General features: G+C 39.4%; 1 protein-coding gene across 9 annotated transcripts in view; it reads right to left on the bottom strand.

The window, feature by feature from the left end:
• The window catches only part of LOC140204816 (RNA binding protein fox-1 homolog 2-like), a 286,828-nt gene that overhangs the window by 64,942 nt on the left and 198,740 nt on the right, over positions 1–23,146 (bottom strand). For 7 of the 9 annotated variants that reach the window (XM_072271635.1, XM_072271640.1, XM_072271643.1 and 4 more), the window contains 2 exons: positions 15,341–15,484; positions 8,222–8,275 (listed from right to left, as the gene is read on the bottom strand). In XM_072271635.1, the coding sequence (XP_072127736.1) occupies positions 8,222–8,275; positions 15,341–15,484 (198 nt within the window). The remainder of the gene's footprint in view (positions 1–8,221; positions 8,276–15,340; positions 15,485–23,146) is intronic. The other 2 variants (XM_072271636.1, XM_072271644.1) reach the window with 1 other exon arrangement.

The raw sequence follows: 23,146 nt of genomic DNA on the forward strand, positions 1-23,146 counted from the left end.
GAGTTACCAGAATTTGTAGAACTACATATTGACTAGAGTCTGCCATACAGGAAATATGGGAGACAAACTGAAGGGTAAAGCTTTGTAAGTACTCCAAACACAGATTTGTTTTTCTGAAAATATAATTCTAATAATGATAGAAATCAAATTGACTTAACAGTTGTTCTGATCGGATTCTGAAATGCAGGTTGACAAAACGCAGCTCTCCTTGCCTTCCGGCTTCTACCATTTTCCTATTTTCATGTCGGTTGATCCCTGGAAGACTGGTATCAATTAAATTTAAATGTGTGTTCGTGAGAGATGAATTTGAGCTGCCACACACTGTACTGCGAAAGGAGCCGATGGAAAATCAGCTGATCACATCAAAGCTAGAACTCTCTAAGCCACACAGAGGATAAAAAAAATAATCCAACTACAAAAGCCTTCAAAATATATAATCTTCTGCAGTAAATTTTCAGCTTATGGACCAAGTGAGAGATAGCCTAGGACATTTTTCTTTAAAGAAATGCATGTGTTGATGGTGTGAAAGGAGCAGGCCATACAGATAATGATGTAATCAGTGGGCAAATGCTTTTAGATGTTTGCCAGCAGAGCCAGGAAATATTTAGGCTTTGACAATTTAGTATAAACCCAAGGATACATGGAAGTTGTTCTACCCAAACTATTCTAATAAATACCGGTCAACTTTTAATACCACTCAATTCATGAGTTTTCTAAACCACAGCATATTTTAAACAGGGAATGGTCCAATAAAATGCAATTCAATGTTATGTAGGCTTGCTTTGAAAGAAGTTGCTGTTTTGGGAAATGGATGGCACAGTCAGAACACTGTCCTTTTCACCTCTGAAATCTGGGTTCAAGCCAGCAGAGACAGATGGCATGGAAGTCTCCACTCACAGTTATAACGGCCCCAACAGGAATTAATTTTGGCAGTTGTACACTAGCTCCTAATAGACACTAGTCGACAAAGTAAATGAAATGTAATTCAGCACTAAATAGCAATCTTACTCAGAGGTCATAAGAATGCTGAGTAAAGGAAATGAAAAAGTTAAAATGGAGCATTACTGGCTGTTCTTCTCAAGCTAAACACTGAAGCTTGAGTACTTGGATGCCATATTGGAAGAGAGGTGCACTTTTCAATTGTATTAGTAGTCTTACTTAGCATCTAACATGAATGTCTAATGAAACAAATCTCATCTAAAGAAACATTGAAAACTACTTCAAAATGGAATCCTTCACTAATAAATATTATAATTTACCAAAAACAATTAAATAAAACACTTGTCCTTTTAATGAGAGCTAGTTAAAAATATAATGCAACTAAAGATAACTATGTAGTAATATTTAACTATTTCTTATCTACAGGGAATATCTTATCTCTTTTCGTGAAAATGTTCAGATTGTATTTCTAGATTGATAGCAACATGCCAATCAATTCTCAGAGCATGCAGAATTTAAGAAACAATTCAAAAACGAAGTGCAGTTCACATATTGTTTTGTAAATAATCACCATATTCCATTACACCTATCCATTCCTACGCATTACTGATTTTTTAAATCTTGCTGGTTACCAAGGCTTAATTAGATTTACACAATCGGCTTTACTTTGGCTGAGTAGAACGTGGGTAGGAGCGAAATAATGATAATGTCTCCTACTGTGAAGTGTACATAAGGAATGAGTGATTATACCAATTAAGCCATCTTCCTGTTGCAGAGTTTTTACATTACATTAAAACTGATAAATTTTGAAAACCACTCAAGTGCAAACACTGATATAATAAAACTATGATAAAAGTTTCAACAAATGTGGCTGAGAATGACTGGGGAAAAGCAGGTCAAGATCTGGTAATGTCAGAAATTAATGGGAAATAGGAAAATGTTAATCATTTAAATTAAAAGTCTGTAATATTATCACAACCAATCCCTCATCTCAACATTGCCTTCAGTGACTCCCTATCATTGTGTACAAAAATACCAAAACCAATATCTGTGCCTTAAAATTCTTTCCCACCTCTGCAATTTCCTCTGTGCCACATTCCTGAACAATTCCAATTATTACTTTTTCCATTTTATTTTTCTTTTCCAATATTGCTCTGGTATGCCAAGTCTCTTCTTTAAAAAAAAACAGAAAAATCTCCCACAAGTACTGACAGCTTCCTCCTAATGTGTGACCCACAACTGATATATGCCTTAGAGAATATTGCTACAATAAATCTGCAAAATTTATTTTGTACTACACCTCAGAATAGCTCAATAGCAGGATCAGAAGGCCTGAAAATCTAGGTTATATAAATTAATCAACTTCCATGCAGTACTATGCAATTGTGCTTGTTCAAAGCTGCCATCTCTCAAAAGTGACATTAAGCAAATCTCTGTACCGTCTGATATTACCTGAAAAACAAAAGCGTTCTCCTGATCTCCTGTTGACATACATTCCTCCAAAAACATTGCCACAGAAATTAACAACTTATAACATTGATGTTAATTGGGTTCTCCTGTGTAGAGAATCACTGCAGATTGCCCACATAGGAGTGAAGAGCATGCAAAAAGAGCTCACTGCCTATGAGATACTGTGAAACTCCCAAGGATGAAATAGATATTGAATGAATCTAGCTTCCCAAATTTTGTGTAAGCAGTTATAATTCCCCCATCTGTAGAATGAGAGCATGAACTGAGAAAAAGCAAAAGCTAATGGCTCTTGAAACTCCAAAAATTGTTATTTACTAACTTATAATGTTCTATACCCATGAAAGGTCAACTCAGTAAAGATTTCCTTTCTCCTACCACAAAAATCAACACCACTTTTACTGCGCACTAGCTCTTAGAAACACCTATTTAGCACAGAGTACAGATATTCAACCTAGTCTGTTCCTGCTTCTTCTATAGTCATTGGTCCCTAGTTGGGCATATAGCACATATGCAAGTTTGCTCACTATATTTGGACATGTGCATATGGAAGCCTATGGTACTTGAAAAGAAACTAGAAGTTCAACGTAGATAGGTTTTTATTTCTTTGAAGAGTGATGTAAAGAATTTTATCATCAGCTTCAAAATATTAATGATAAAAAATACAGGAAGGGAAGGTGAGATGGAGATAGCCCAAGTAACTTGTTGTTTTAACCTGGCCTCAGAACTGCAATAAATACAAGCACAGATGAGCAGTGTCAAAAAAGTAGATCAACAACCCCTGCAGAAGAATGATAAATAAATGTTACTAGATACAAATATAAAAAACGAGAAATCAAAAAAGGCAGTACTCCTGTGTGTTCATAGACAGAAAACACAATTTAACCCATAAGAATACATGCACCATATCCCCAATATACCACAGTGCACATAATAACACAGTTTCAGCAGCAAAAACAATCATGCTTAAAGTGATTGGTCGAGGGTAGTTGTTTTCATGCTGCGTTAGAGGATTTTTAAAATCTAAAACCTTATTCATCAACTAAAAATGACGTGAAGCTTTTTGCAAGAATCAGATCCCCTACACGATCCCACGGGTGATGCTACCAACTACCACCAACAGGAGCAATGAGAACCAGACTACAAGCTGCTCCATGTCATCCATCTCACCAGGATTCAAATGAAACAGACCCCTTCAGTGAACAACAGAAATTGTGCTGGTCTAATCATAGTTAACTGTGATGCGTGTTTTAAAGTGTGACTTATATTTCGGCTCAGAGTCTAAGCCAGACTAGGTAAAATTAAAAAATGTTTAGTTCAGCATTTGACATTGGTAAATTACCATTATAAAGTTAACACAAAATCAATGTGATTTTCTAAGGAACAAATTACAAATACCACAGTACGAGGATCTGTTTATAATTAGTAGAAATGTAAGTCAGAGGCCTCTGTTCACATTACAAACATTATGCTGCTTGCTGAAATTATCCGACTTTTTGGCAAATACCTAAGCTTTGGCTCAATTATGATCATGGAAGGACACCAGAATTGTGATGCATCTTACAGTTTAATTAGTCATATATTCAAATTTCATTCATTAATCCAAATTTTCTATGAAAATGCTTATGGAGGGCCGAATGCAATCTAATGCGTCTTATATGTGCGTAAGCCCTGGCAATCAGTTCTGCTGGTTATGTAAGGACAAACATTATAGCCAAGTCCAAACCTGTTTTCATCAAGTGTCCATACAATTATCATATGACGTCAGTCAGGAAACCAGCTCTATAACTGATGGGGTAGTACTTACACCACTGATTGAGATGAACTGAAATGGAATAGTTCTAACTATGACATGAGATCTTTTAGACTTTAAGGCAGTGCCTTCAGTTGAAATCAACAGGAACTAGAGATTTGAGTTTTCATGTATGAATGCCACAATTACTTACAGATGGTTAAAAAAAAATAGCAAATGAAAGCAGGTGAAGGCTAGTATAGTTAAGCTGAATAACTTGCCTGTACTCATTTTCTATGCTTAAGCAGGAGTTAAAAGTACTTTGAAAAAGCTATGTGAAAGTTGCATGGAACAAAATATTAACAACTTCAAGGGTAAAGTAAGTTAACTAACAAATACTGCATACCCCAGCAGCACAATGAAAATTAATTTCCACTAATTTACAGATATCTACCATTTCAAGTAATGGACTGATTGCTTAAATGTCACTGTGGTGCCCATTTTATCAATGGTTTGTATCCTGACTAAAGATTCCTGAGCATTCTTGCAAGCCACTCCTCATCATCAGTTCATTCTGATTTCTCCCAATCAGAGCAGTTTGGACATGGTTAGCAGTGGTCCTGCAGATACCATACACAGCAAGTACACCAACGTAGGGTGTGTCTCCGTAAACTGGATATCTGTGGCCGACTCTGAGGACCCATTGTACAGAATAGCAACTATGCAAAGACAGCTGTGAAATTGACAAATATAAGCAAAAGGTGTGGGGATGAAAGGATTCTGGCTAAGTCCATCACCAGAAATATTATCTTGGTATTAAAAATGTTGCTTCATTAGTCATAAAATCAAAGGAATAAAAAAAATCTTATTTTTCCTAACCATTTTTAAGCATGAAGTGGTTTTAGTGAGATAGTTAATCATATAAAACATCAGAATACTTTGTGGCGATTGGTCCCCTGTATTTCTGGAAAAACACAAACATAACCAATCAGATCACACTCTGACTCCTTTGCTGTTAGACACAACCCCCACCCACCATAATGCCAGAAAAAGAAAAAAAACTTAAATCTTAAAATATATTTCAAATTAATGTAGTTTTAAAGAGGTGATATTCCATTAGACTATTTTTATGACCTGTACAGGCACCTGAAATCAAAAGTAGATGCAAAAGTGATTATTATACCTTAAATGAGATCAGAATGCAATATGAAAATTGGGAAGAAGAGCAGGTCACAAATAACTTTCTGCATTCAGAACTATGGTACCCTACTTAGCACCATTACAACTCAGAGGTCTATGGCTCCTAGGCTGTGTAGAACAGAACGCTCTGCAATAAATAGTATCAACTATCACAGAGCTGTGACAATCTCTGTACCATGTCACACAGATGAAGAAAAAGACAAAGTCACCAAAGAAAAAAAAGATGGGTGTCTGTCACTACTTGTTTAAACTTCCACTATAAATTTCATGATCTAGCTTTTGTAAGTTTTACTCCTGTGGCTAAATGGGGATGTGGGCAATTTCAACTTTTGACTCCAATAATAGGTAGTTCACAAAGATTCTAGCAGCATAGATAGGAAAAGACAGATAAGAATCCAACATTGAGCCATTTGCTGGATATTTCCAAATCTCTGAATTACCAATGAAATAGTTAAGATATAAAAACAGAATATATTGCAAATACACAGCAGGTCAGCAACATCTGTGGGGAGTGAAACTGGTTCTGATGAAAGCTCATCAACCAGAAATACTGCTTTTTTCACTCTAAATGCCACCTGACCTGTTGTGTATTTCCAATGTTCCTTTTTCGTTGTCAGCACCTGCATCTTTTTATTGGCATATGTGAAATATCAAACTTGCTGTAAAGGACAAGGAAAAGGAAGATCTCCTCTTTAAAATCTTATATAATGCTGCAACATAACATTTTCATAATTGTTAATCATGATTTGCATATCATACATAATGTTACAATCAGTCATCTCTCTCCATCCCAAACCTTTGCATTTCTGCAATGGAAATTATGATACATCAAGAAACATTTAGCTCCCATTTCCCAACTACATAAATACATTAAATAGCCTTCCAGTTCACTTTCCAAATGAAACTGCTGTCTTTGCTGGAATACTGTACTACCTGTACTCAATGTTCAGCAGCACATTAATTTAAGTCAAGCCTAATTTGCAAATATGAACATACTGTTGGCATTGAGAAGTCTTAAGACCTGTATTCAACGTTTTAAGAGCAGTTATCTCCCCTCTGCCATCAGATTTGTGAACAGTTCATGACACTGCCTCCTTGTACTATTGATTTTAATAAGTTTTAGTAATTTTTATATCTTGCACTGTACATTGCAGCAAAACTCAAATTTCATGACATCTGACCAGGCTTTTGTCACTCCACCACTCCCTACCATCTTAATCTTTCCCTGTCAATGTTTAGTTTATTATAAGGGGAGTGGGGGGTTCTGAGGTAACAACAATTATCCATATAGGTGTCTAAAGGCTGGAGGTCACAAGTTAAAAAGTGAGATATTCTGTGGGTATAAATTTTGTTGTTTAAATATTAATTGTCTCCTTTCTACAGCAGCCTGAAAATGGAGCTGGGGTTTTATCACAGAAGATCAAGGATGTTTTGCTTTACTTTTGATTTTGCTGAGATATAGCTTATTATTTTTTGATAATGTACTTTGAATTTTGAATATAGCTTACAACTGTATGACTCAATTTAATATTGCCCTCAGTAGGCCTGTGAGCACCAAGGCAAGCTGGGAAGTTGATGCTGAGCTGGTTATCATGTTGCTGACTGATACGGTATTTCCCTTGACACCAACAAAGATCCATGAATAGAAACACAAGGTTAGAAAGGTGACTTTACAAGTATATGATTTGCTGCATCTGCAGTTGTTGCAGGACAGCTGCCAAAACTCTGAAACTGTCCATAAAATAAATGTGAGAAATCAGCATTAATTGCAGTTTTTATGAATCCATTAATTAGGCTGGAGGTTAATACCTTTTTGTTTTGATTAGTCAGATCAACTATAAGCAAGGGAAAGAGAACTAAATGAATCTTCAACTTTATTTTGTGGGCAGTAGCCCACCCCAGTGACCCTCATCTCTGGTGTTGCAGCCATAAATTCAGGGTTGCAGAGATCACAGGAGCTCTTCTATGAAATTAAAATAGATCTTAATGGAAAGTACAATACAGAATACTTGCTGCCTCAAAGTACAAAGGCTGAAGGGGTTAGATGATTTTCACCATCTCTAAACTACTTTGGAGTTAGAAAGTCTTTAATGATGACTCAGAGTTGGCTAGTTCTCGAAAGAACAAACAAAGATCATTTACCTTGAAAATTGCTTTTAAGAACTGCTTCCAGATAAACTGGAGAACACTAGGAATTACAACACTCCTACTACATTGTAGTGGCATACAATTTAAAAATAAGCAATCTGAAAAGGAAGGATGAAGAGAGATGAATGAATTCAACTCCATAACAGTTAATATCTATGAATATTATGATAAACTATTATCTTAAGGGAAGGCTTGTAGCAGTGGACAAAGATCAAAAAATAATTTCTAAAATGTTTTTTTAAGCTGAATAGCTTTATGACTAGCAACCATTTCCAGCCAAGCACCATTTTCCAAATTAATTCACTATCAACCAGAAATTGATTTGATTCAGTGAACAGACAGTATCAACAAAATGATTCTAAGCATCAAGTACTGTCACAAGCAAACTAAGACTTGACTACATAATTAACTATATAATTGGTAAAGGCAACCTGGTGCAAGTCTCGATAAGCAACTACAGTTCTGGGTCTTTAATTGGTTTCAGTGAAATGTAACTGATAAAGGACAGATATAGGAATAAGTAACAATACTAACTTCATGAATATATAATTTAAGACTATGATGACAGGCACAGTAGATGCAGTTCTACTGTCAAGCTGATCAGTGAAAGAGGAACAGTTTTGGAAAATGCCACTAATTGGAAATGGCTTTAAAACTGCCACAAAGTTTAATTGCTTCTTTAGCTGTTCTAGGTATTAAGAGTTACCACAGAAATGTTTTTAAAATAGTGCTTACCTTTGAGCCACGCTCATTAAATATAATTTCTACATCTATGATTTTACCAAATTGCTGCAGAGAAAATAAAATAAGAATTTGTTAGCATAAATATCAGTTAAAATTCTATTCCAAGTTCTATTTTGCATACATGCCCCATTCTCTTATAGGTGTTAACTCCTCCTGAAATAGATGTGAAGACAGGTCCTCCCTAGGTTACGAACATATGGACAGTGAATACATATGGATGCATGTTTGGGAGAATGGCAGAATGGATTTGTTGGCTGCTGCAGGCATTTTTTTACCATGCGGGAACTTGGTTTTGAAGTAAACATTGCAGTTTGCAGAGAAATTACAATAGTTGTATTAAACTCCCTGTTTTAACTATATGGTGGCATTTGGTTTTATTTAAATATATTGCCATGTGGCCACATTTCCAACTTGCGAATTAGTTGGGTTAAGAACAGTTCTCAGAAATGGAACTCTGTCATAACCTGAGGAGGAACTGTATCATATTTCTTAACTTATAAGAAACAGGAGTAGCCATTTGGCCCCTCTTACCTGCTCCACCATTTAATAAGAGCACAGTCAACTTGATCATTATTCTCAAATCCAATTACCTCCTTGATGCCCATAACTTTCAATTACCTATAGGCCAATAGTCTGAACTAGCCCTGAACATACTTAAATGACTCAGCAGTCAATCTTTTTGAAAATTTATTCCGTAAACTTTCAAGGCTACATAACCCAGGACATTATAGCAAGTCTGATCCTGTCTCTCTCATCTACAGAAATGGATTTTCAAATAGAATTACCAGAAAAGGAGTGGCATCTGACTAGAAGTCACTACTTCTAAGAGAGGTTATGCACTACTGCACAAACCAGAGGCTAAGCCCATTAGGTTGTGATTTCCTAATAGAACAATTTTATAACAAGTTCTTTAATTCATCTGATTTAATCAGACAGGCTTCAAATTTGTGAAAATCAGTCTGCAGCGGTGACTCTGAGCTCCCTGTTACCTACTATTTCAATTACTCACCAAACTCCCACTCTGATCTAATTGGTCTATGGTCTCCTGTACCCAAGGCAGTCTGAAGAACAGTACTTCATTTTCTGTCTGGGCACACTGTAGCTTTCTATGTTGAATTCCACAACTCTTTCTTGGTTTGCATTAGTCATCCATAATACAGGTCGACCTCCACTAATCCGGCACCATTGGGACCTGAGGAGTGCCGAATTAGTGAAAATGCTGAATTACAGAAGGATCACATTAAGCATAATCAGCGCTGGATTATCGAAGGACCTGGATTACAGGTAGTCGGATTAGTGAAGGTCGACCTGTATCAGGTTATTTTGTTTTTGATTTCTTCCTAGAAAATGACTGTCACCTTTTGTTTTTTTTCTTTCCTTTTTTAACCTCTGTGATTGGAGACCATAGCCAGCCTGACCCAACTAGCACTGTTTTTGGTCTAGGTTCTTGTATCTGTGTTCTTACCCTCCAATTGCTCTTATTTACTCATTGACCAAATAGGCTTGGTTACAGTCTATCCCCATAGTCACAGTGGGTTTACCCTATCACAGACCTTTCCCTCCCCCACCTTCACTGTAGCTTTGTCCCTTCTTGGTTCTGATAAAGGATGACAGACCTGAATCAGTGAATCTGTTTCCTTTCCTACAAATGTGGCCTGACCAGCTGAATGTTTCCAGCATATTCTGTTTTCCTTGTGAGTTTGAATTAATCTCCAGAAATATTACTTCAACAAAGTCATCATCATGGGGAGACACGATGATCTTAAAATGCTATCTCAGATCCAGTCCTGTGCAATGAGACAGGTAAGATTAATGATCTTGTAGTCAGGGATCCTCTTGGAAAGAGTGATCATAGTATAATTGTATTTTGCATACAGATGGAGGATGAAATAGTTAGATCTAACACTAGTGTATTATGCTTGAATGAGGGAGACTACAACAGGATGAAGGAGGAGTTGGCTAATGTGGATTGGGAGCACAGGCTATTTGGTAGGACAGTTGAATATTTCAAAGCGTGCTCAACAAAAGTATATTCCAGTCAAAAGTAAGGACAGTAAGTGTGGGGACAGCCAGCCTTGGATAACTAAGGAAATAAAAGATAGTATTAAATTAAAAGCCCATGTGTACAAAGTCACAAAGAGTAGTGGGAAACTGGAGGATTTGGAAAACTCTAAGAACAACAAAGAACAACTAAACAAGAAAAGATAAAGTATGAAAGTAAATTAGCACATAATATAAAAAGATAGCAAAAGTTTTTATAAATATATAAAGCAGAAGAGGGTAGCTAAAGGCAACGTAGGTCCCTTGGAAGATGAAAAGGGGAAATTGATATTGGGTGATAAGGAAATGGCTGAGGCATTGAACGACTATTCTGTGTCGGTCTTTATGGTGGAGGACACACCTAATATGCCAAAGAATGATGTTATGGATGAAATGGGAGGTGAGGACCTTGATAAAATCACTGTCACTAAAGAGATAGTGATGAGCAAACTAGAGGGCATGAAGGTAGATAAGTCCCCTGGTCCTGATGGGATGCATCCCAGGGTGCTGAGGGAATTGGTGGAGGTTATAGTAGACGTGTTGGTAATCATTTACCAAATCTCTCTAACTCTGGGCAGGTCCTGGCGGATTGGAAGACAGCAAATGTCACACCACTTTTTAAAAAGGATGTAGGCAAAAGACAGGCAACTATAGGCAAGTTAGCTTAAAATGTGTAGTCGGGAAAATGCTTGAAGCTGTCATTAAGGAAGAAATAGTGAAACATTTAGAAAGGAGTGGTTCTATCAGACAGACACAGCATGGATTCAGAAAAGGCAGGTCCTGTTTGACAAACTTACTGGAGTTCTTTGAGAACATAATGAGTGCAATGGATAGAGGGGAAACAGGTGGATGTCGTATACTTGGCTTTCCAAAAGGCATTCGATAAGGTGCCGCACAAGAGACTTATAAATAAGATATGGATGCATGGAGTTGGAGGAAGTGTATTAGCATGGATAGTGGATTGGTTAACCAATAGAAGGCAGAGAGTTGGTATAAATGGGTGTTTCTCCGGTTGGCAGTCAGTGGTGAGTGGGGTGCCGCAGGGGTCGGTGCTGAACCTGCAGCTGTTTATCATTTACATTGATGATTTGTAAGAGGGGACTGAGTGTAGCGTAGCAAAATTTGCTGATGACACTAAACTGAGTGGAAAGCAAATTGTACAGAGGATGTGGAGAGTCTGCAGAGGGATACAGATAGGTTAAGTGAGTGGGCCAAGGTCTGGCAGATGGTCTACAATGTTGGTAAATGCGAGGTCATCCACTTTGGAAGGAATAATAGAAGAGGAGATTACTATTTAAATGGTGAAAGATTGCAGCATGCTGTTGTGCAGAGGGACTTGAGAGTGCTTGTGCATGAATCGCAAAAAGTTGGCTTGCAGGTACAACAGGTTATTAAGAAGGCAAATGGAATGTTGGCCTTCATTGGTAGAGGGATTGAATTCAAGGGCAGGGAGGTCATGCTGCAGCTATACAGGGTATGGGTGAGGCCACACCTGGAGTACTGTGTGCAGTTCTGGTCTCCATACTAAAAGAAGAATACACTGGCTTCGGAGGCAGTGCAGAGGAAGTTCACCAGGTTGATTCCAGAGATGAAGGGGTTAACCTATGAAGAGCGATTCAGTCGCCTGGGACTATACTCTCTGGAATTCAGAAGAATGAGAGGGGATCTTATAGAAACACACAAAATTATGAAAGGGATAGACAAGATAGAAGTAGGAAGGTTGTTTCCATTGGTAGGTGAGACTAGAACTAAGGGACATTGTCTCAAGATTCAGGGGCGAAGATTTAGGACGGAGATGAGGACAAACTGTTTTTCCCAGAGAGTGGTGAATCTGTGGAATTCTCTGCCCAGGGAAGTTGAGGCTTCTTCACTATATATATTTAAGATACAGTTAGATAGATTTTTACATAGTAGGGGAATTAAGGGTTATGGGGAAAAGACAGGTAGATGGAGCTGAGTTTACAGACAGATCAGCCATGATCTTATTAAACGGCGGGACAGGCTCGATGGGCCAGATGTCCTACTCCTGCTCCTATTTCTTATGTTCTTATGTTATGATCACCTTTTGCCCACCTAACCTCTCTCTTATTTCAGTATCTACAGAAACAAATCCTTCCTCAGAAGCCAAGGCAGCACAGGATACCAAAACTTTTAAAATTTTCTAGGGCCAAAATTAAAACAATAATCCACATAGAATGGCCACTGAGCTGAAAAAGTAATGCTGCTTTTCTCTACAGAAGCTACACATAATGATCAACTTCATTTATGAGCATTTTCCTCAGATTTCCAGAATTTACTGTACTTTGCAATTCTGTTGTGGTTAAGGAAGCAAAATAATTAAAACAGTGAAAAACAGAAAAACAAAGTTTCCATGTGAAAAGCTGCCTCTGACAAGTGGCTACACTGGAAAGTTTCCTACTGAAATGTAAGATTGGACCTAATTCAAATTCAAATGATTTATTGCAATAGGCATTTAAAATTTTTTATATGGTGTTAATTCTCTCAAATTATGAAACATGGACCTTGCTAAACTGGCAGAAAGGCCACTCAGAGGTGGCAGAAACAGACAATTTTTTTTCACTTACAAAGTGTTCCTGAACCTTATTTCCCCAAAAGTTAATTTTAATGATTTTGTTTAACTTCATCCTTGGCCTTTCCTCACTCTCTCTCTAAATGACCTATTAGCCCACTGCAGCAATTCATCCAACTTCTTTGTTGCTTGGACTCTACACCTTTTCATCTGAGCAATGACAATACAGCTTACAGCAACCAAGAACCCACCCTTGGGTGCTCCTTCAATTATCTTTCCATTTGCTCACTCCTCTTCCAAGATATTCTTCTAAAAAACTTCCACTCTTTCACATTCCCAGTATTTTCTTTTCAGTCACTCCCCCTGCCCCTCCTTTTTGATTCTGTTAAATGCTTTTTGACATCTTCCTTCATTGAAAGTGCTTAATTCACACACATTATTGTTTTACTCTGCCACCACTTTGTATTCAGATTCTTGGTGACTGGCATTCTGGTTCCTGGGGTCTGTGCTGTAATTCCATTATTCCAACAGCAAGCTTTTCATTGCCCTGTGAATCTGCTGCCAGGATAAGTAGTTAGGTTAATAGGGCAGTTTACAGCCACTGGCAAGCCAGAATCAAAATTCAAACAAAGCAAATATAAAACTTACTATACTTCAACTGCTGGAGGGAATTTTTTTTATATGTCTACCTTGCATGCCTTACTGTGTCAAGATTTCATTGTAAAACTGAGCATAAAACACAATTTCAGTCTTGATAGTTTTGCCCTGTAATTTCTTGTATGATACCACAAAACAGAAATTTAAAATCCAAGCATGGCAATTGTGTATGTTTAACACTGGAGATAGCAAACAGTCTGGGCAGATGTTTTTGCATCAAAGAATCTTAATAAATCACTTACAATTAATACATTAAAAGTTCATCTAACCAACTATGCACATACATTTTTCACACCATTCATGTCCTATTATCATGTTTATTAACAATGATTTAATTTACAAGTTCAACTGGCTATAATCAACATAGTGACTTGTACTCTAGGCCCTGATGTAGCAAAGTTCAACAGCTTCGCAGTTACAATTGTTCAATGCACTATGAATCAAAAATAATTTGCCACATTATGAATTAGTGCTAAGTCAAATGCAACAATTGCCACAATTACTTATTACATTAATATGAAATAGAATGCATCCAGCTGTGTGCATTATACCTCATTAACATGAAAAGGGCAGGACAGAAAATTGGGCATTTCGTTCTTTGAACTTATAATGACATGGGAGACTAATAGGCCATTGATCCATGTTAGCTCACAGGAAAGCAACCCCATTAGCTCAATTTACCCTCTTCTTACTTCCCTGTACCTCTGCAACTTACTCTTGCACATTGCTGATGAACTCAGTTTTGATTCTTTCTGATATTTGCCACTGTCAAGCCCACAGGGTCTGTGCTGGCTCGTTGTAGAGTGATCTATTCCCATGCTCTTTCTCTACAACTTATTTTCCCTCAAGTGCACATTGAGTTCTCTTTGAAATCATTGTTGGCTCTTATTTCCAAGATCTTTACGAGCAGAGAGCCTCCAAATTGTAACCACTCCTTGCATAAAAAGGATTTCTCTAAGATCTCCCGCGAACCTTTGCTTCAACATTTCAGATCTGTAGCCCAATGATTGAACCATCAATTAATGAAAATAGACGCTATCTACCGTATAATGATAATGTACACATCCATAAACTATCCCCTCAAACTCTGTTACTTTGAGAATAATCCCAGCCTCTCCTGTCTATTGGTAGCCAGTTAGGCTGCTACCAGAATAATGTATCCAGCTCTGGTCACCTCACTTCTAAAAGATTGTGAAATGTCTCAGAGAGTTTGCAAAGAGAAAATTCACTAGAATGGTCTGTTATAGGGTACAGAATATAATAATTTACATTGAATATTTTTATTTAAATTTCTCTGAGCACTTCTCATTTTTCATTCGCTGTGAGGACATGGAATAAAATTCCCACAAGTACATCCTAACAAGGCTGGCAACTGTCGACAGCTGCATACGCAAACATAGTGATACCTCTAGCATTTTGGCACAGTTATACTAAGTAAGCCTAGGGGCAATATTTATCAATTTATATTTCTAAAGTGCAATTTATATGCTAAACATACTGTAAAAATAGATCAAAGGTAATAAATATTGGTAAAGTTCATAACCTAGATGGATAGTAGGTAATTCTGCATGTTAAATTTCAACTTCACAGAACTGGAAGGATATTTTCCAATTTCCTTTCCAAAGTTAATTTTCCAGTAGCAAGAAAATACAATTCTGCTCTTATTTAGCTATCTTACAAACACTACACTTCAAGATCTTGATATGAAAATGCAGTTATAAGCAACCACACTATGTCACTTCAATTCGAATTTTTAAAATCTCTTATTAAGATTCTCTCAAAGCATTGCTGGTAAATTCCCTTTGAGTCAACACGACCAACCAAATGGAAAATCATTTTTGCCTGAAACTTTAAACAGAGCTCCAGTAATAGCTCTTCCTTACCCCAAACATTTGCCTGAGGTCAGGATCACGGAATCGAAAGGGAATGTTGGAAACATGAAGCCGTTTAGGTATGGGTTTGCTCTCATTGCTCTCTGTACTCTGTGTTTGTTGTTGTCCATCTGTCTGTGCTGCTTCATCTGTCTGCTGAAAGATAAAAGCATATCAGATAATTATGTTGATGAATATTTCAATTAAAACATTTCTATGCACCTGCAATAGCTGATATTAACAGCCCTCTGTACTATGTTTCAGACAGCTCCATTAAAATGCAGCAAATTATGGCTGCACAATCAGACTTATATTTCAAAATCAACATTATTGATAGTTTCAAAATTACCTTGAGGTCAAGTATGACCTGGTTTACAACTGGACCAACTTGATATTTGTTGTTTCTTGAAAAAAAATTCTCACTTTTACATTCAGCCATCTCTCTGCTGTGAATGCTGAATCAGCTAACGACACAAAGAGGGGAGGAACCTTGGATCATGCTGCTCTCTGTATTTAGAGTATTTCCACAATACCTTGACTTTTAAAGACAGAACTTTAGAGTTTTACATGAAGGAAACTTCACACTTTCATTTCTGTATAATTAAGTGCAACCCAATGAAGGGATTTTATGTTTAGCCTCACTCTCCTCTCAAAAGTTTGGAATTTGCTGTGTTAAAATCTGTAAGCAAATGGAAACTTCTCAGAACAAGGAAGCAAGATTGCAAACTGCTCTCTGCAGACCTACAGTTTGCCCCATAATATCCAGCTCAACTAGCCATTATTCCTAGAATAATGTCACAACATACTTTATACTTTATTGTTGCCAAACAACTGGTACTAGAACAGACAATCATCACAGCGAAATTTGATTCTGCGCTTCCCACTCCCTGGATTACAAATATTAAATATTAAAAATATTTAAAATAGTAAAAATTAGTAAATATTAAAATTTAAATTATAAATCATAAATAGAAAAATAGAAAGTAAGGTAGTGCAAAAAAACCGAGAGGCAGGTCCAGATATTTGGAGGGTACGGCCCACATCCGGGTCAGGATCCGTTCAGTAGTCTTATCACAGTTGGAAAGAAGCTGTTCCCAAATCTGGCCGTACGAGTCTTCAAGCTCCTGAGCCTTCTCTCGGAGGGAAGAGGGACGAAAAGTGTGTTGGCTGGGTGGGTCGTGTCCTTGATTATCCTGGCAGCACTGCTCCAACAGCACACGGTGTAAAGTGAGTCCACGGACGGAAAATTGGTTTGTGTGATGTGCTGCGCCGTGTTCATGATCTTCTGCAGCTTCTTTCGGTCTTGGACAGGACAACTTCCATACCAGGTCGTGATGCACCCTAGAAGAATGCTTTCTACGGTGCATCTATAAAAATGAGTGAGAGTTTTAGGGGACAGGCCAAATTTCTTTAGTTTTCTCAGGAAGTAAAGGCGCCGGTGGGCCTTCTTGGCAGTGAACTCTGCTTGGTTGGACCAAGTCAGGTCATTTGTGATATTAATCCCGAGGAACTTAAAGCTTTTGACCTGTTCCCTTGCGCACCACCAATGTAAATAGAGCCGTGCGGTCCGCTACTCCTTCTGAAGTCAACAACCAATTCCTTCGTCTTGCTGACGTTGAAGGATAGGTTATTGTCTTCGCACCATGCCACCAGGTTCTTAATTTCCTCTCTGTACTCAAACTCATCATTACCCGAGATACGGCCTACAATTGTTGTGTCATCAGCAAACTTACATATTGAGTTTGATGGAAACTTGGCTACACAATCAAGGGTGTACAGTGAGTACAGCAGGGGGCTAAGTACACAGCCTTGTGGGGCACCGGTGCTCAGAGTGATTGTAGAGGAGAGCTTGTCCCTTATTTTTACAGCCTGGGTCCTGTCTGTGAGGAAGCTGAAGATCCAGCTGCAGACCTGAGTGCTGAGGCCCAGGTTCCAGAGCTTATGAATCAGTTTATTTGGAGTGATGGTATTAAAGGCAGAGCTGTAGTCAATGAAAAGGAGCCTTACGTATGCTTCTTTATTCTCCAGGTATTCTAAAAAGGAATGTAGGGCCAGAGAGATGGCATCTGCCGTTGACCTGTTGCTCTGGTAGGCTGTGGTTGATGTGTGTCATAACCAATCTCTCGAAACACTTCATAGCAATTGATGTCAGAGCCACAGGTCAATAGTCATTCAGGCATGCCACCTTGCTCTTCTTCGGCACTGGGATTATCGTTGCCTTCTTAAAACACGAGGGGATCTTAGACTGAAGCAAGGAGCAATTGAAGATGTCAGCAAACACTCCAGCTAGCTCGCTTGCTCAGGACCGGAGAACCCGTCCTGAGACGCCATCTGGGCCTATTGTCTTCCTTGGATTTATCTTCAGGAAGGCCCTTCTAACGTCCTCCTCGGTGACGATGATTCTCGATGCCACCAGGTCTGGTTCATCCAGAGTGAGCAGGACGCTCCTCTTCTGTTCGAATCTTGCGTAGGATACATTAAGTTCCTCAGGAAGAGAAGCGCCACAGTTATCGATATTCCCAGCCTTTTCTTTGCACCCAGTGATCTCATTTAGACCCTGCCATAGTCTACTGGCATCCCTCTGGTTAGCCTGGGCTTCCAACTTGGCTCGATATTGACACTTGGCGCCCTTAATGGCTTTCTGGAGTTCACACCTGGATTCCGTGTAGCAACTGGTATCCCTAGACCTAAAAGCCGCAGCTCTAGCCTTTAAAAGGGACTTGGCCTCATAATTCATCCAAAGTTTCCGGTTAGGGAATACCCAGATCGTCTTGCGAGACACACAGTCCTCCGTGCATTTCCAACTAAAGTCCGTGACAGCTGAGGCATACTCATCGAGGTTAGCTGCCGAGTCCTTGAATACTAACCAGTCCACCAATTCAAAGCAGTCACGGAGGACCTCATCCATTTCCTCAATCCAACGCGACACTACTTTTGACACCGTGACCTCCCGCTTCAGTTTCTGTTTGTAAGCTGGGAGGTGGAGTATGGCCTGATGGTCCGATTTTCCAAAGTGAGGTCATGGGACAGAACAGTAGGCATCCTTGACTGCTGTGTAGCAGTGGTCAAGTATATTCGGGACTCTAGTGGGGCAGGAGAGATGTTGGTATAACTTTGGCAGTGCCTTTCTGAGGTTGGCCTGGTTAAAGTCTCTGGCTGTAATGAGCAAAGCCTCCGGATACCTGGTCTCAAGTTCACTGATGTTGGCATACAGTATGTTCAGAGCACACCCCACGTCCGCCTGGGGGGGGGGGGGGGGGCTGAAATGTAGACCGCTGTAAGTATGACCGAGGTGAATTCCCATGGCAGATAGCAGGGACGACACTTCACCGACAGGTGTTTCAGGTCCGGGCTGCAGGAGCTTGTCAGAGCCACTGTGTCTGAGCACCACGCAGTGTTGATCAATAGGCAGACACCACCTCCCCTCGTCTTGCCCGAAGACGCCATGCGGTCCATCCGATGGATTGAAAATCCCTCCTGTCGGATGACACAGTCAGGGGTGGCAGGGGAGAGCCAGGTCTCGGTGAAACAGAATACATAGCAGTTCTGCATCTCCCTGCAGTAGGTGAGTCTCCCTTTAAGATCATCCACCTTGTTCTCTATGGCTTGCACATTAGCAAGTAGGATGGTGGACATAGGGACCCTGATGCCCCTCAGCTTCAATCTGACCAGCAGCCCAGCTCTTTTCCCACGTTTCCTCGGTAAGTAGTGCATCTTTCCAGGTTTCATTGATGCACTGTGTTGTTGTCAGCTCTTTGAGGTAGGTGGATGCGTCCTGCGGGGATCCATCAGCTGGTCGCATCATCGGACACTCCGGGTCGGGCCAAGTAACGGGGGAGGCTCTGCTGCCACTTCCAGCTGCCAGGGGCCCGGCTGTCGATTGGGTCAGGCCCCGAAGCCAACACTTAATCCCGAATGGCCGGGCTCCTGGCTGAAACAAGTCCGTAAACCGAGTCATGGTTGCGGAAGCCTCCGCTCCAGCCAAGCCTTGGGCTCGATTTCCGGGATCGGCGGCGGAGGTCTCTCTTCCAGCAGCTGTGGATGGCCACCAACGGGGCCTTACAGTGGTCGCTGCGAGGAAGCGTCTGGGGCACCTTGAGGTCTCCGCCGTCATTTCTGTGTGGTTGTCTGCTCCAGAGAGGTGCTGGTCAGAATGGGCCACGTCTCCAAGCACTCTGGCACGCTAGCAGACCCCGGGTCTCCGGAAACGTAGTGGGCCTCGCTGGTCGGGTCCAGGTGCGGTCCAGAGTTTAAGAAGCAATTCTGGCGCAGTCGTCTCCAGCTGGGTCAGTAGCTTCGCCAGGGTATTGTTGATCTTGAAACAAACATCAAACCTGGATCGTTTTTGCTGGAGTATCAGAGGCTAAGAGGCGATCTGACAGAAGTCTCTGCAATTATGAGGTTGGTGTCTTTTTCTCTTAGCCAGAAATGTCAAATACCAGAGGACATAGGCTTAAGGTGAGAGGGGAAAAGTTTGAAGGAAATGTGCAAGGCAAGTACCCCGCCCCCCCCCGCCACACACACACACACACAGTGGTAGGTGGCTGGAATGCTACCAGGAATGCTTATGAAGCATTTAGTCACGCAAATGAATAGTCGGGGTATGGGGGGGGGGGGGGGGGGAGATATCAACCACAAATAGTCAGATGAGACCAGATTGACATCACAGCACAGGCACGATGAACTGAAGTGCTTGACTCTGCGCTGTACTGTTCTATGTTTAGTATTAAGTATGCAGCTTGATATGACTCAATATTGGAATGAATTTTAGTATGTGCAGGGTAGATCCAGAACTGTCCTTTATTCTTGCGTATTCTGACCATGGCTATGGGTCTGCATCTCCTTTTGTGTTGGGGTGCAGCATGAGCGAGGGCAAAGGTAATGAAAAATTGCTACCCTCTGTAACTTCTCCAAAGTCATCACATACTTCCTTCAGCATGGCAATCAGAACTGAGAAAAATTCCAAACTAAACTTTTATACTACACGACTTTCCAATTTGTATATTCAATGCCCCAAATATTGAAGGCAAACGCACTATTTACCTTATTTACTACCCTACATATTTTTACATTTCAAGCTGCCACACATAACCCAACTGCATTTTGGACTGCCCAAGACCATCAAAAGACATTTTGTGCATGCTCACGACAAAAGTCCTTAAATCAATAGACAATTGGAAGCAACTGCATTTAAGTAAAAGAAATTAAATTTCAAAAGCGGCTAACGAAGTTCTTGAACTCCTAGCCAATATAACGACCGGTCTCAACTCCAAACTGGCTGGTTCTCATTGAAGAAATGTGCTTAGATCTAGTTTTATTTAGAACAGTAAATAGGAAATAAAGGAGTTGACAGACACAACCATAGTTAACAACTAGCAACATGACATAACAGAATTCTGAAGTGCCTTTCCCACTAGCAATTTTTCCCTCCAAATCTTTAGTTACAATTCCATTTCAATTTTTGCTCAACTGAATTTGTCACCAAACAGATGAACTATGTACAGTTCATTCTGTAGAACACCAGCAAGCCCACAGGTGTAAAAAATTAACACATTTTCTAGGCTCAGCTGCTTTCTGATGGCACATTTACAAGCACCGTTGTGCTGACAAGAAAAGCAATGTTAATTCACAATCCTGCCACGAAGAAGCGTCCCTTTCAAAATCTAAATAAACTGCTGAAAAGTATTTGAATGACAAAGAAATTATTTCAGCTACATCACTTTACTCCAAAATGTGGCACTTGCAGACTCAGCTCATTGAAGAACTGATGGAAATTATTTCTTTCCAGGGTCTCTGAAAACATGAACACTGTACTACTACAGATTTATCTCTAGAATAAGGATGTGCAAACACATTTTAATAAACTTCTTCTACACCACTGTTCTACAATATCACTTATCAAATATCAGCAGTCAGTGAATAAATAGCTTTACAAAACATAATGGATGTTAAGAATATACAGTTCTAATGAAATACTGGGGTATTTTCCTGGCATATTTCAATAGCTAACATAAACAAATAAGGAGAGAACTGGTAGACCCAGCACTCTTCACTTAAAAATACACACTGCTTTGAAAATGTATTCAGTCCCCGCAACTATTTTCACATTTTACTATTTTCTACATTTAACATATATATTAAAGTAGGATTTTTTAAGCTAATCTACAAAACATTGTGCATCACATCAAACCAAGAGAAAAATTACAAAACCTGTCAACAATTTATGAAAAATTAAAAACTAAAATAGTGAGGCTGAAAAAGTATTCATCTCCTTTGTAAATACTATGCTAGCTTTCCTCAGGTGCAATACTGTATATTACCTTACCAACTCACCCAATTTGTTGATGTAGAAAATTGGATGAACACCTGAATAAATACATCCTCTCTTTGTAAGGTCCAACAGTATGGTAAAATTTCAACAAACCAAACCAAAGTGAAGACAAAAGAGCACGTTAGGGAAAAAATAACAGGGAAGCACAAACCTTAGGAAGGGTACTAGATTATCTCAAAAGCATTGAATATACCTTGGAACTCAGTACATTCCATTGCATAAAAGTGGAAAAAATATAAAATCACAACCACAATCCCTCTATACATAATGGCTGGAGAAGAATACCACTTGTAAGTGAGGCTGCTATGACGCCAACAGTCACTCTGAGTGAGCTGCAGAAGCCAGTGTCTGCAACTGTTGAAGTTCATGGCTCCATATTCTCTTAAGGTCTTGCACAAAAAGGGTATTTGTGGAAGACAGGCAAGGAAGCAGCCCTGCCTAAAAAAAAAGCACATCTTTCCCTGTAAAGATCGCAAAGCATCACTTTGAAGATACGGTATCATGTGGAAGAAGGTCTTATGGTTGGATGAGACTAAGTGGAATGTTTTGGCCTCAATACTAAACGATATATGTGGCACAAATCTAATACCGCACATCAGCCAAGTAACACCATCTCTAACGTATGGTGGAGGAAGCATCATGCTATGGGGATACTTCTCAGCAGCAAGGACTGGAAATCTGATCACAATTGTTGGGAAGATAAATGCTGCTAAAAACAGAGACATCCTGGATAAAACTTGCTAGCCTCTGTCAGAAAGCTTAAACTGGGAAGTTCATCTTTCAGTAGGACAACAACCCCATGCACACTGCCAGAGCAACCATAGAGTGGCTTCAAATATGAAAACTGATATCCTTCAATGGCACAGTCAGATCATCTCCAGCAAGACCTAAGACTGCTGTCCACCGCTGCTCCCCAACTAACCTGGCACAGCTTATGCAACTTAGTAAGGAGGAAAGGGCAACCTTGCTCCATTTATGCAACACATTAGAAACTTATTCAAATAAGATAATTATCCTGCGAGAGGTGGTTCATCCAAGTACTCAGCAGAGGGATAACTACTTTTGAACTATTGATATTTCAGTTTTTGAATTTTTTGTTTTTCATGCTTTACAATTCTCCATTTTTGGGCTCTACCGTGAAAACAGGAGCATGCAATTCACAAATAAAAATTCTCAGTTAATTTGATCAAAATCCCTGGTTGCAATACACATTTATGTGAACAAAGGGTCGGGGGCTGAATACTTTTACAAAGCACTGTATTCATTTGTGAGCTAGGTAGCAAAAGGAAAAATTGAAGTCCACGCTCAGAACTGTGAAACTGAATCTGGATCAGAAAATCTGACGACTATGTAGCACAGTCTGGATACAAGGCAGTATACGTTTACAATCCTCTCAGAGACCAAGGCAACTATTTCCTACTTCATTTTATAACCAAATGCTGCATCTTAAGGAGGGCAAAGCAATAGAAAAATGGTTTGGAATATTG

The sequence above is a fragment of the Mobula birostris genome, chromosome 11, assembly GCF_030028105.1.
Source record: "Mobula birostris isolate sMobBir1 chromosome 11, sMobBir1.hap1, whole genome shotgun sequence".
NCBI classification, from domain to species: domain Eukaryota; kingdom Metazoa; phylum Chordata; class Chondrichthyes; order Myliobatiformes; family Myliobatidae; genus Mobula; species Mobula birostris.